The 14,536-nt window shown below is 37.6% G+C and overlaps 1 protein-coding gene across 1 annotated transcript in view; it reads right to left on the bottom strand.

Annotated features, from left to right (window-relative positions):
• The window catches only part of KIFAP3 (kinesin associated protein 3), a 66,994-nt gene that overhangs the window by 35,449 nt on the left and 17,009 nt on the right, over positions 1-14,536 (bottom strand). Inside the window, exons 10-15 of the mRNA XM_010177210.1 lie at positions 8,215-8,315; positions 3,347-3,455; positions 1,877-1,989; positions 739-904; positions 402-527; positions 238-305 (exon numbers count right to left, since the gene is read on the bottom strand). Of these exons, the coding sequence (XP_010175512.1) occupies positions 238-305; positions 402-527; positions 739-904; positions 1,877-1,989; positions 3,347-3,455; positions 8,215-8,315 (683 nt within the window). The remainder of the gene's footprint in view (positions 1-237; positions 306-401; positions 528-738; positions 905-1,876; positions 1,990-3,346; positions 3,456-8,214; positions 8,316-14,536) is intronic.

The following is a 14,536-nucleotide window of genomic DNA, read 5'->3' as shown; positions in this document are numbered from 1 at the left end:
CTGAGCTGCAAGGAAAAAAAAAAAACCAACAGAGTTTCAGATCTCACAACTAGAAGCTCTTGATGCTCAGAGAAATCCCAGCTCTTACATGTCAGCTAGACAGTTCAGTGGTATGAGTGGGATTTCATCTCCTGACAACACAAAATGAGTGTTTTCTTCCCTGCTCCAGTCAGGCAGAAAGACCAGAGATTGCAGCAAGAGTTGTGGAGGTGTGGGAAAAAATCACATCTATTATACCACTAGTTTGTATCTATCAGTAACCGAGTAATTGCTTCTCCTGTCACATACAAAACACCTATCCCTGCCTTGCAAGAGAAGATGAATGGTGCATTCAGTTACAGCCCAGCTACATCAACTAAACTTCTCTGAAAAACAAGACCTAAAGTCACACAGCAATATACCATTTAGAAGCTCAATGAGTGCAGGAATGATTCCAGATTTAGCCAGCAGAGCAGCACAAGAGTCATCCATAGAAACTGTTCCAATCATTATCACCACTTCTAAAACGAGGTCATCTTCTGCAGAACCTGTTAAGCCAGAGGGCAGAAAGTATTACCTCTTAGAAATTCTTAATCCTGTGCCAGTTTTATATTTATGTGTAGATATAATTCTGTTCTTCAGTGTTGTTTCCCTGAACAACCACAGACTATAAAGGTAAATAGACTCTACTCTGAAAGAGCACTTTAAGTATCCTTCGAGTGACTCTACTTTGAAAGTCTAACCAAACTCTGTACAGACCTGGTTTTAGCTTATCCTTGAGGTAGGGGACCAGTTTGTACTCTTTCAGCACAAGTTCCCAGTCCAGATCTGGTAAGGTCAAATTTGCAAGTGTTCCCAGGCATTCAATCACAAATTCCTCTTCTTCATCATTTGATATTTGAGCTGCTAAATCACCAACATAATCCTAGAGAAAATACAGCAATAAACATTACAGGTGAATACTCTGGGGTTCTGAAGAGCTCACAATTTGGTCAAATCAAAACTAGTTCTCAAAAGAACACTAAGGAGACTTTTCTCCTAAAATGAGGGCTAATAAGGCAGTTTCAATTTCAGTTGAAGAATGAACCAAGAAAACATTTTAGCATTCTTCCTCTCCATCCTTTCACTTTCAAGAGATGTAGATCATTTGTTCAGATGTTCCAAAAGTAGCTACTACACACAATAGTTTAAGAAAGCTGTTAGAAAATAAGGGAAAGAAGATAGCGAACATCATACCGCATGAGTGACAGTAACGGAGTCCTCCTCCTAGAGGCTTTAAGAAATAACTACCAGATTTTCTGGGGACATGAACAGGGGAATCATAAATTCCACTTACTAATCCCATACTGCATTAAGACGATTTGATATTCAATCCTCATTTAAACAGTACATTTAAAATTTCCACAATTAAGATGCTGTGTTTCCCCTGCTCCTGTTGAAAGAGTGGATCTACACAGTTAACTGAATATTAAGTATTCAAAATTTTAAAATATCTTTTATTAAAAAATATTTTAAAAATAAAGCAACAAAGTCAATAGCGCTTTATTTTGCCCTCTAGCTCTAAAAGCAGAGATTCAGAATAACTGTTAATTGTTATGATGTACACCACAGCAGTTGGTGGTTTATGTTTTGATTTTTGTTTGTTTGCTTGGTTTTCTGTGTTTGTTTTGGAACAAGGACTTACTAGATACAGCTTAAGATTTGCTTTCCCTGTAGTGAGGGATCCAAACCCTGACCTACCACCTAAGATAACCTTATAAAACAAAACATAAATCAACCCATGACAGCCAAGAAAAAAACTGGACATCCTGTAAAGACAAAACACAGCAGCTCTGCAAAGCCAGTCTTTTCCAGTAGGAAAAATCAGAGATCACATTAGGTAATAGATAGTACTTACAATAAACAGGCTTTTAGTTGTCCCATCATGTTGTGAAATATTCCTGATCATCTTCATTAACAATGGGTCCTTAAATTTCAAAGCTCGCTTCATTAGCATTTTCAAACCATTTCCTGAAAAGAAACAAACACTTCGGAAATCCTTCAAATTAAAAACATTAGGAAAGCACTGGCCTATCAAAAACAACAACATGCACACACAAAAAAACAGCTTTAACTTTTAAAAGTTTAAAGGAAAAAATGAAGAATCTAGACAGGAACTATTTCTTCTTCCCAGTTTAAGTTGAAAAGAAAAGACCTGCTCTGTATAATTCTGTATCTTCTCTAAAACAACTACTATGACCATACGTACTGGTGGGACACTTAAAAAGTCAGATAAATAGCTAAATGCATCAGATGTGCTTAGTTATCTATTCAGACCAAGAAAGGTTCTAGATCTGAACCATTATCCTATCATCAAGAACAGTTAGTGGAGAGCACAGCACAGCTGTTGGTCGTAGCTCAGAGACTTCTCTCCCCACTCCATGCAATAAATACATCATTATGGTTTTAAAAGGTTATTTACCAGTCTTGTAGAACACAACGTGGGAATATACATAACAGACACACACAGGTCTGAAGTACTTGATTACACAGGGTAAGTCCCACTGTTACCATTCTGTTCCCAAAAGATCACCTTGCCTATCTAATAAGTGCTACTAGCTTGAATTTCATTGGTACCTTCAATATAAAAATCGGATCTCCCTACTCCCCCTTCTACAGAGCCACGCACAGAGTTTTAAAGTGGAACTGCTGGCCACAGGATCCACTGGTTGCAACTGTCCCTTTTTGAGGTCTAGTAATTTATTGCAGTAGTTCACAGTGAAAACTTTGAGCACAAGTGAAAATTAAAGCTACTGAATAATAATGTTCCACTTAAAACTGCTAGTATGAAAACAATGACACTTTAAAAGCAATCTAGAGGGCTCCTGAATGAAATGGAGAACCCAGCTATACCATGTAACAAAATACAAAACACCAGAACCCAAAAGAAGCTCAATTAAAAAAAAAAATAAATAAATAATGGAAATACACAACTAAATGACATCACTATGCTATTGATTTGGTACTGGTAGATGAAAGACTGATTAGCTGAAGATGGATTTCAAGCACTGAGTAGAACAAAATCTTTATCTCTCCACACAGTCATAGTTTCCCAGAGTAATGTCATCGGTGTGCTTTACAGAACTACATGCACATGTGAGAGGTGGGCATGTGTGGCTATTCAGTGTCACCAGGACCAATTTTGGGGAGAATATGGCTATTTGCTTGCAAGACTTACCCAAATAGGTGTATATTAATTTTAAAAAATACATACACATATATAAATTTATAAATAAATATAAATAATTTCTATATGTAAGTGTATATGAAAATATATATATAAAGTATCGTCATCTCGAAGAAAACAGTAAAATCTCAGTATCTCTACCTTCACAGATAAGTTGTACATTTCTTCTGTTAGCAGCAAGGTTAATACAGAAAGAAATAAGTTCCATGTCAACTCGTTCATCTGGACATTCAAAAAGCATCTTCATTAACTGCCAAGAAACACAGGTACAATTAAGTCATTAATCTTTCTATAGCATTAGAAGAGCAATGTTATGTCAACTACAGTAGTTTGTTCTTTCTAAAAAAAAAAAAAACAACAAAAACATCAATATTCAGCATTTCTACAGTAGCAGCAAAGTTATAAAGGTCAAGGACATCAGATGTATAGTTCCATTATTTGAGGATAACAATGCTTATAAAGTGCCAAAAATGGCAGTCACTCATCACTTTAAATTAACTGGGGTTAGTTACATTTTATTACCATTGAATTTGTTATTTTTACTCTTTTTTGAAAGTTGTGAATGGATAAATCTGTTTTGAAAGTTTAGGTAGACTTAATATAGGAAAAAAATTGGTTCCACAGAAAGCCAGATTAATATCTGGTTGTTTAATAAAATTATGACTCTAAACAGATACTTAATTGCAGAATAATTCTACTACTGTTTTGCTTTGAGATTGCTGATATGTAGATTAGCTGTATCTGCAGCAATATGCCTTATCTCATGCCTTATCTAGCAGCTCCCATTGCTAGAGCTGAACTCTGCCATGGACCAAGGACTTCTCAGTACTAGTCTTTTGGTAATGGGACAGAACACCCTGGGTTACTGTAAATAGACAACTGCCTATAATCCTGTTCCAACTGTTCAGTAAGTGTCAGTGAATTCCCACATGATTCCTTAGGCAAATAACCTATGGATTGCCATTATTTTATACACCTAGTGCCTGTGTTGTCCATTACATCACAGGCTATCCAGTCTTCACAGAATCACAGAACCACAGAATATCAGGGATTGGAAGGGACCTCAGAAGATCATCCAGTCCAATCCCCCTGCCAGAGCAGGAACCTAAATGAGATCACACAGGAAGGCGTCCAGGCGGGTCTTGAATGTCTCCAGAGAAGGAGACTCCACAACCTCCCTGGGCAGCCAATATAAACATTTAATAAACATTTTTTTGAACTGGCATACTGAATAACATGTCTCCAGAGAAGGAGACTCCACAACCTCCCTGGGCAGCCAATATAAACATTTAATAAAATATATTTTGAACTGGCATATTGAATAACAATATATTTTGAACTGGCATATTGAATAACAAACATGAGACAAATACATCCATTCCTTTTTCTCCGTTTCTAACCCTGGCAGACAGGTTGCACGACTTCCTCATTAAGGGGCTGCAGGACATCACCCTATTTGCCCCTAAAACCTGCTCAGTTCATAAAACACATCAAGATTATAATGCAAAGCAGTGTGATGACAAGACTGAGATTACTGGAAGTAGAAACAACTCAACCTAAAAACAAGCGGGAGGTAAGATACAAAAAAAAAAAAAAAATAGCTCAGTTTGTGTCAAAAAGGGGTGGGGGGAAAAGAAAGCAACAACTCATCATTCAATATTTGTGTGCTTGCCCCCTGGTGGAAAGACAGCTTGGAAGGCATTAAACACTAGAGAAAGTGGGTAAACAACCCATTTAGAGCAGAGGAAAAAAGGAACAATAGGATTGCAGGAATTTCACTCCCAAGTACTTCACTACAGCAATTCGGTATTGCTATTAGCAGATAGCAGCTGTCATTCCCAATGGACCCCAAATTAAAAACAAAAACAAAAAACCCCAACATATTTAGGTTACAACATATTCATCCCTTTTTCTGGTACTTTCATGTACTAATTCAAAAAGTTATCACTGATTTCTTCCTCTCTTTCTTAAAAAGGTAGAATCAGGTTTCCCTGGATTGTTTTAAGAACTCATAAAATCCCTCGGTTATTCAATCCGTAAGTCTGACAGTCACACAAGAGTGAATTAACCAGAGAAGAAAGTTCCCACTTAACAAGTAGAACATGAGCATTCAAAAAAATCACCCCCTGCAACTCTTTCTGTTACAAAACCTTTAAAAACAGATTTTTAAAACCCTTCAAAAAATTTGAAGGGAAATATTCTCATTACTTACACAATACAAAATCTGTGGAAATTAGATGTTTAACAAGATGGGATTACACTGTTAATTACTGAACTACTTCTCTATAAAAAGAAAAAATATATCCAGTTTCAATTAAAGCCGTTCAAATTTTAAAATAATAGTTTCGTACGAGCTCCATGTTTCCCATTATGTCTTCATTTAATTTGATTGCTTCTTGTGCCACTTCAAAAGGAAGAGTAATTGCTGCCAAATAGGAAATATTAAAATTAAATTTGTTCTGCTTTTACTACGTCCATTGTCATCTTTTACTGATTTAACAGGAAGGCAGTAAAAAGACTGCAGCATGTGCAATGAAGAGGCAGTAGTGTTCAATCAGACAAGTCCCATATTGAGTATCAGATACCACAGACCAGGACTGAAATCACTGTGTCTAGACTCTCTGGCACCTGCCTTCACTTATTTACCAGTGACCAGAGGCCAACCCCCACAGCTCTCTGTTCACGTACACCTCTGTCCAACCCCCTCCCCAAGCCCAGCTCAAACATCTTTGAATGATTATGCCAGAACTGCATGCCTCAGGAATCTCTCCTGACCGGCTACTCCCCAACTCTGCTGTTTGAAGTGATGCTCTGGTTTCTGAACTTCAGCAGATAATGGCGGACAGGAGCAAAGGGTGCTGTCAAGAGAGGACGTTTACCAGCATTAAGCTGAAAAGAAGCTTATAGATCAAAGAGGGGCCAAACAGGACAAGCGTGGTGGAAAACATGTGGGTAGCTGCAGAGAACCTTACACACTGCTCTGTGGTAAAATATTAAATATCACCATGACATCACTGCCTAACCATGCCCTTTGATTGGCCAGGTTATTACCAATAAAGGCTTTTATAAGCATCTGGATGGCATTTGCACCTATTTAAACAAAACACGCATTGCTGAGGTCTAAACAAGAATGAACTGTTAATACTCACTTTTAACTGTTACTAGAATAGCACCCACTAACTCCTGCAATCCACAAGGATGTTTACCTGGGACAGCACGCGCAAGCCCCTGGCAGGCACTCTGCCTGTTCATAACAACAACAGGGGATTGATTTTCCAGTCACTTTCTCCAACAGCTAAAGGTTCATTACTGGTTATTTGCCTGTTTAGATGTACATCTTTCCTGAAAAGAAAACATACCTACAGAAGGGCACATACTACTATTGAAAAGAGAATTTGGTTTTCCAGGGTAGAATCAGATGGCAGGGAGTCCTTTTCAAAAGGTCATTTTCTTCTCCTGATGCCTTATCCACTTCCCCATGTTTTCTGCTCCATCTCTCTTCCTTAATAACTGTCCTAATTTTGAACACTCACTAATAAAATTTAAGCTCTGGTTGTCCAGCTTGTCCTTTCTGAACAGGTAGCAGACTGATCTGTGAATAATTAACATTGACCACTGAAGCATCAATAAAAGATATTCTTCAAATTTTATAGTTTTAGCCAAAGTCCAGTGAAGGTGGTGGACATTTTTCCTGCTCCACTAGTCTTTGGATACCACTCTGCAAGCACTGGTTTGAGCAGTCACTGCCTATCAGAACAATGATGTTCCCCAAAGCTCAGAGTATGATATCACTGAAGTTTCCACAGCTCTTTACATTTAGCATCGGGGATCCAAGAGCCAGGCCAAGATTCCCTGAAAGCACGTCATGAGTGAGCCCTGAAACACAGAGCATGAGTTCTGGTTTGGCTGGTAACTGCTCAGAACAAAGCACATCCCTTATATCATGCAAATGTTTTAACATATAGCTGCTTCTTGTGGCAGAAAAGGCAGTCAGCAGGATGTTTACAAGACCATTTTGTAACATATACTATTTATTCCCAGCAGTTCTTCCCTCTCTATTCTCCAAAATCCTCCTGTATTTGGAAAAACATCACCATTTTTGTCATGAGATAATAACCAGAAACATTCCGAAAACTTTCCATGGCAACTTCCCATTCTGGATGTATTTGATGTTAAAAACATGTTTGGCAGGAAAGGAGATAGCGTGGTGCAATTCTGAAAAAGCTACCGGAGAGCTTTTACATTTATGCAACACAGGCTTTCTCAACTCCAGCCTCACCAGGACTGAGAAAAAGATCAGTAAGAGAGGATTTGGTACTTGTTAAAAAAAAAAAACCCAACCAAAACCCAAAATCCATCAAAGAACAAAACACATAAAAAACATACATAGAAACCCCAAAACCCCGTGATATTGTCTCTGTGCTTGGATCAAAGACTATGTTTGGAGACAAAATGTTATGCAACAAACTGAGCATGAAAGATTGGTGAAGAGCATTCTTTAGTCTTCAAGTCTCCCCTGTTGTATATGCCTGCAGTTGGAAAAGGAATTGTCATGCAGCAACATAACACTGCTTGGCTGGTTTCCAGTTCATATCCTGTAACACTGGAGACGTTGAAATTTTGATACCCAATGGGATCAGAAAAGAATGCCTTCCAAAACAGTAAAGGAAATACTTTCCACAAGGTTCCCTAAGGACCTGCTGTGCACAATCTTTAATCTCTTTCAAGCATTCCTGATCTTGTGTAGAAATTCATCAGGTCACCTGTATTTTGACCAGTTCATTGCTGCAGCTCCAGTGTTAGCAGCACTGACAGAGAACGTGTCACCCATCCTTTTACTGGGGTCCTTTAAAAGAGACTGCCCCATGAGCTCACTCCCAACTCCTCAGCATCGTGGTCGTTCCCACTTCCACCTGCGGGTGTCAGTGCGAGCTCTGCTATGAGTGAGGAAGAGCCCAGCACCCGGGAAAGCTGGTTCTTACCACCTCAGCATATATGGAAGCACATACCTGTGGGATACAGTCAGTGTATGCAAACATCGATTTAAAGCGATCATCCATGCTTATGTGATACAGAATACACATTGCTATTTGTTTGTGGTTTTCATTTGCTAGAAGGAGGAAAAAAAAAAAAAATCTGTATTAATAGAATCCCAGTATTTTAGGTATTGTGAATATTTAAAGGAGGGAAACAAAAAGCACAAAAATCCGAGCTAATAGAGGGAAAACTTGAATGAGAAATGCAACACTAATGAAAGTGTCTTGCCTGGTCTATCCAACTGAGCCAAGTATTTGTGTAAGGAGGGGAAAAAGGCAATGTTAACTACTCCCCCTCTTCCCAGCACCTCAAAACATTTCCTTAACCCCACTTTGCAAGGAATATATTTTGTGAAAAGAACGCAATAATGACAGGCCATCCAGAAAAAAAAGGCCATCCTTCATCAGTCTGCAGCTAGGAAATTAAATATCAAAAGTAATGTCAATTTAGCTTAGATATTCCTGGTGAAACAAGAAGCTTGTCTCCAAGAGAAATGATAAAGAATGCACCAAAGAGAGAAAAATAAGAACTACCAGTAAAAAGTGTCACAGAAGGAATCCAGTGCCTTTCAAGTAAATCACATACTAATTGTTTTATTATCCTAAATAATATCATCCTGTGGGTGCCTTTTGTGTTTCGTACATTTCAAAGACAACAATAATATATTTTCACATTAATACTTACCAAAGAGAAAAAGATTCTCAAGAAAAATTGGAGCAGTTAGTGTGAGCAGGCTGTGAAATATTTAACCAAAAGGGTCTCTAAAACCAACTTAGACAAACGTACAAATGTTTAAGAACAACACAGACGTGTTTGATCCTGACTCACTGCTGAAATCCGGACTGAGTATTCTCTCGAGCTCTCCTCCAGCCCAACCTTAGCAGGGTACTGGCTATATATGGGATAAAACACTCATCTGAACGTTTGTATTAGTTAGACCAGGATGTAATAAGGTCACCAACTCACAATGTATTCACAGTTCTTATACAACTGATTAGAAATACCCTACCTCACACTTCTATTTAAAGCTAAGTTAGAACCTATCTGTTTAACACCCTGGCAAAGCATCAAGACCTCAAACAGCAAACAACACAGTTAAATTTTTTTTCTGCATACATCATTGGGAGCTGGAATTTCCTTTAAGCAGTAAGGATATGATGCCTTTACCCTGAGAATGCACATGCATGCCTTTTTTCAAAATTGAATTACCAAAAAAGACCCATGAAACCCTTCTGGCAGTTGCCACACAACAGTGAAGTATTCTTTCCCCATGCCAAACCTAAAAACACAGCTGACCTTTCAGATCCTTCTGGATTCTTACCTGTTTTTGAAAAAACGTGACTTGTACCACAATCTTCCACGCACTTAACAGCTGGAGAAAGGATAATGCCCAAATTTGAAAGCTACTCTGGCTGTTATTAAAATAAAAGCACAGACAGTACTATAGTTGCTAAAGCACACACACTCTGTTTTAAGCAAACAAAATGAAGTGTTTATTATCTTTTGTGTTTCTCTTGTGACTGGTCATCTTACCTACCCATTCACTTGTAGTGACATTCTAAATCCAGCAATTTAATTAAAAGAACTTCCCATACATAGAGCTAAAGGCTTCTCCTAAGCAAATATAAAAGTTTAAGGAGTAAATTACGCCTTCAAATTTCATGAGGCTAGGAAAAAACAGCTGTTTACACTGCTCTTAACACTTCTTTCCACGTCTCTATTTAAGACTCAAACATCAAGACTCAAATTTAAGACTCAAATTACAATTACACTTTGCTGGAAGTGGAAACACTATGTGAAGTGCAAGGTAAAAGTCAGCAAGTATAAAAGGGAGGAAAGTTGGCTCCCTAAAACAGCAACAGGAAAAACAAATTAGAGTGATGTTGGACCAGTCCTTCAGGTATGAACTGGCAGGTAGTCCACAAGAATGATGCTACTTTATATCTCCTTAACCTCTGTCCTTCATGTTGGTTTTTTCCCCTCCTTATTTTTACAAGCTTCATTTGTGCTAAGATAAAGCACCAGCTAAGGTAAAGTCTTTCATTTGGTAGCAGTAGCAGTTTCCTGGCATTTGGCAATTCTAGTAGCTTATTTTCAAATAATATAGCCTACTATAGCAGCAAAGGCCTTCTGTTTTTTGAGAAGAAACTCTTTGCATAACTTTCTCTCCCCTTTTTTCCAAAGGTTCAGCCTGTCACAATAACCTTTTCTGATGCCTCTGGTATCAGGGCTGAATGACAGCACTGCCTCAGTTTCTAAACTACCAAAAATAATGAAAAAGACCTAGATACTCAATCTAAAGTGTGAAGAATATCTAGAATTCAAATCAATTTCTTTTATCCAAATGAACTCTTTAAAAGTTGAGCTTTAATGGCTGGCACTTAAATCATTCTCCCCAAGTATGTTCCATAAGGCAGATTTCACGGCAGACAAAGGTAAAGGCAGCTATAGCTTCAAAAAGAAGAGCTGAATTTAAATTCCTTCTTGCAGTTAACTGACCCATTTTCTCTGAATTCTCCTGTCCTACTATCAACACAGGGAACAGAGAAGGGTTTAGAGCATTTAAGTCACAAGCACTTATTGCACAGGCTCAGCAAGGAAGCATTTTTCAATTGTGAGTAAACAGAAAAAAGAAAAAAAACAAGCTTAATTCCACTAACTTGAAGATGAAAATAAACTACAGAACTAAAGCGAAAAGAAAACAGTGTGCAACTAAAATTGCTTTTAAGTATTTAACAGTGCACGCATTTTAAGTTTCATTTAATTTTAATTTCCCAGAAAGGAATGAATTTCAGGCTGATCTCTGCAAGTTTCACTGTCCCACTTTCCCCATGGAAGCACTTTGTTGGAGAAAAAGCAGAACCTCCTCACTTTTTTCAGTTCTCATGCAAAACAGTGGCAAGTCATGGTCCAAAGAATCAAACATTTCAGGAAAATCAAGAGGAGGTGGTTGTTTCTAAGCACAGCCAGCATGATTTAATGCAACTGTTAATCTCACACTCAATCAGGAAGCACACAGCCTATTGGAAAGCTGACTGGAAACCATGCGTAACGAGTTTGTTGGAGATTAGGAAGAGAACAGATTCAACAGCTACAGCCTTTTAAACACTAAACATCATCTTGCAGCTGAAGATTGTACAAAAGGGTAAGAAGTGGCAGATTTTTAAAAATCCATCAAGTCAACTGCCATCCTTTTACATAGGGACCTCACTCCCCAAAATATAAACTGGCAGCTATTAATGATTACTTGAATATGCCAGTACCAATTTTTTTTTTTAAATTATTTTTATACTCATCTAATGCTTATGAATAAATCCTTAAGTCAACCACTGTTTAGAGACTTGGCTATAAAAACTTCCAACTCTGCCCAGTACCTGGATGGAGAACAGTTTTCCAAAGCATGGAAGTGATACCTTTTCTGCTATTTTTGACCACTACTGAAGGCCACACAAGAAAAGCAGATGCTGCAAGAAAGACTTCCTTATGAACTGGTACAGTAGGCATCAATTATTTCCCCTAAATAGAAAAAGCAAGAGAAAAGAAAAGAAAAAAAAACAGATCTCTGACAAACGTGTTCATAAAAATCACCAAAGTTTTGGTGAGGTGCCAGAAAGTTGTGGCCTAAAAATGCTGGTAGTTTTGAGCATCAAGTTTTTTTATGACTGAAGGTGGAACAGCCAAATGGCCTAAAGCAGTAAGGGGAGCCCTGGAAAATAATGGCCTAGTCATTATGGATTCTTCTGGTATTTATGGCAATAAAACATGAATCATAATGAACTCATTGGATATTAAATGTGGGGGTCACAAGTACTTTGATAGGATTTCCACAAGAATTTACCATTAATTAACCAAATAATTATTTGAAAGTGTTACTGAATTATCCTTAGTTCTTATACAGCCATTCCAGAGAAATTGGTCACTCCCAGCTGAGTGCAGTTAATGCCCTAACAAACCGGTCATTAACTGCAGTTACTGATTTTGTGGGAATTATTGTGTTATAAAATACACTCAACAGTTTATAGAAACAATACTTAGATTTTTTTTTTTTTTTGCAGCTGTAGTTCAGCTGGAGCAGCTGGGATGGAAAAATATCAGGTCCCTCGGGCTGTTTTCACAACTAGTTTTCTGCAAATTAGAGAGGGAAATAAATACATGATGGGTTCTGAGTTCAAAATGGCTTCAGATTTTTAGCCTTTGAACATTAATAAGAAGCCATGTGCCAGTTCTGTGGACCAGTGCCTGAATTCCATGTCTAGTTCTTACTAAGGTTAAAGATCTAAATAGTAGCAGAAGCTAAAGAAAAAAAATACAATTTCTCAATCACGAGATCAGGTCCTACATTTTGGTTGAGTTTGTGAGCTTAAAATGAAAAAATCCTCTGTTGGCTCTGCGATAACAAAATGCCAATCTGAGTTGCAGCAACAGCATTCAGCTTTCAAATGCTAAAGTAAAAATGTGAATATGAATTATGGACTAAATTATTCAAATGGAACACGATCAGTAATTCAAGTAGCCATAATTTCTAATGGAATTGTCAATGTCTCCACATTATATGATATGAAATACACCCTATCCAACTCGTGTGCAAAACATTAACTACACTAAATCAAAACCAGAACACAAATGAAGGTAAATACCTATTAAAATGGCAGAGTGAATCTTCATTTCATTTTCAAGCTCTCATACTCTCAAGCCAAATCTGCTGGAGAATTAGGCAAATAAGAAATCTACATGGATGAAAATGTCACAAACTGAGTATCAGATCTATATGCTGCCTCAAACTGCTGTCAGAAAACACTGAAATCAAGACTTTATTCACATGTATCATAATTAGCAGTGATCTTAGGAAAAAAGCGATGGAAAGGTATCACTGCTTACCTCTATCCCATATTATTCTTTGCAACCAGCTCTGAAACAGTTGGACTAAGTTACTCCATGTGTGGTTTAGACACATATTGGTTTGATTTACATATGTAAATATAAATCATATTGGATATATCAGTTTATTTTATCAAGAAAACCTGAAAGAATTTTCAAATCTGCTCAAACTCAAGGAGACTAGGCATTGTAAATAATACATTATGATATTAATTACACACTAATAACCCTTCTTGTGCCACCTTTAGTTTATTTGGAACTGGCTTCATACCATAAGCCTAACTTAAAACCCTGAGTTTTGGCACGGTTTCGCCATGGTTGGAGTTTTATTTGTTTGTTTGGTGAGGTTTTTCTTGTTTTGGTTTGGTTTTTTTGTTTGGTTGGTTGGTTTCTTTTCCTTCCCCTAAAGAACTAAGTACATGCCACATATGAAACATGGATACAAGGAATTAAAACGATGAATCCTAAGCCAAAGGACTAATAAATGACTAATTTAGGTTGAGTTATTTAAAATTACAGCTGTAGACAAAAATGAAGCTGCACATCTGGAGCCCCAGGCTCAGTTTCTTTGCCTGGTCCTCTGTGCAAGATAGACTGAAAAATATACAGTAAACACCTCACCGCAGTATTGCTGCTCATAAAAGACAACAAAGCACAGCCACTGGCTAGACAACATACAGCTAAATTTAAGTATGTCCTTTTTTGAGGCTTGATCTTCCTACAGAAAAAAAAGTCACATTTATTTAAGATATCCTACAACCAATCATGCTTGAACCCATATGAATTCACACAGAAATTGGAACATGATTTGTTTTAATATCCCATCCTGCACAAACCAGAGATAAATCAATTAGAAGTTCAGATTAGAGAGAAAACAGGAGGCAACAGGATTATCCCTGAAGGAAGAAGATAAAGTTACTTCTCTTTTCTTCACAAAATACATTTTGGGTCAGGCTATGACCAAGCAAGAAAGCAAGAGACAAAATTAACTAACTACCGTAATTACAAGAAACTGGAAATTAGAAGAGGCTGTTCTTAGTTGGAATCAAACTATGAAAACATCCACTTCCAAAGAAGGTAGAAAAAATTCCATGCAACACTGTTCCTTTAGAAGCCCTCACCAAGCTATATAAATTAAATGCCACACAATTAAACAGAAATTTATAAAAGACGTGCATCATTTTTGCCATATCTGCACTCTATTTCATTCAACTACATCAACTACTCCAGTTACAATTACTAGAAAATATTCAGACTTCTCTGCTCTAAAAGCACGCTTCCAATCTTCCCATTTGGAAATCACTGGGAATGGAAAGAGCAGCAGGTTTTCCATGCTCCTGCTCTGTGTGTGCACAGGGCCATGGCAGAGCAGTCTCAGTTCTGAACGGATGGGGCAGCTGGATTTTAAAATGCTCC

Source organism: Antrostomus carolinensis, unplaced genomic scaffold, assembly GCF_000700745.2.
Source record: "Antrostomus carolinensis isolate BGI_N321 unplaced genomic scaffold, ASM70074v2 scaffold3711, whole genome shotgun sequence".
NCBI lineage: Eukaryota > Metazoa > Chordata > Aves > Caprimulgiformes > Caprimulgidae > Antrostomus > Antrostomus carolinensis.
Note: the sequence above shows the minus strand (reverse complement) of the source record. Positions and strands in the feature narration are given on the sequence as shown.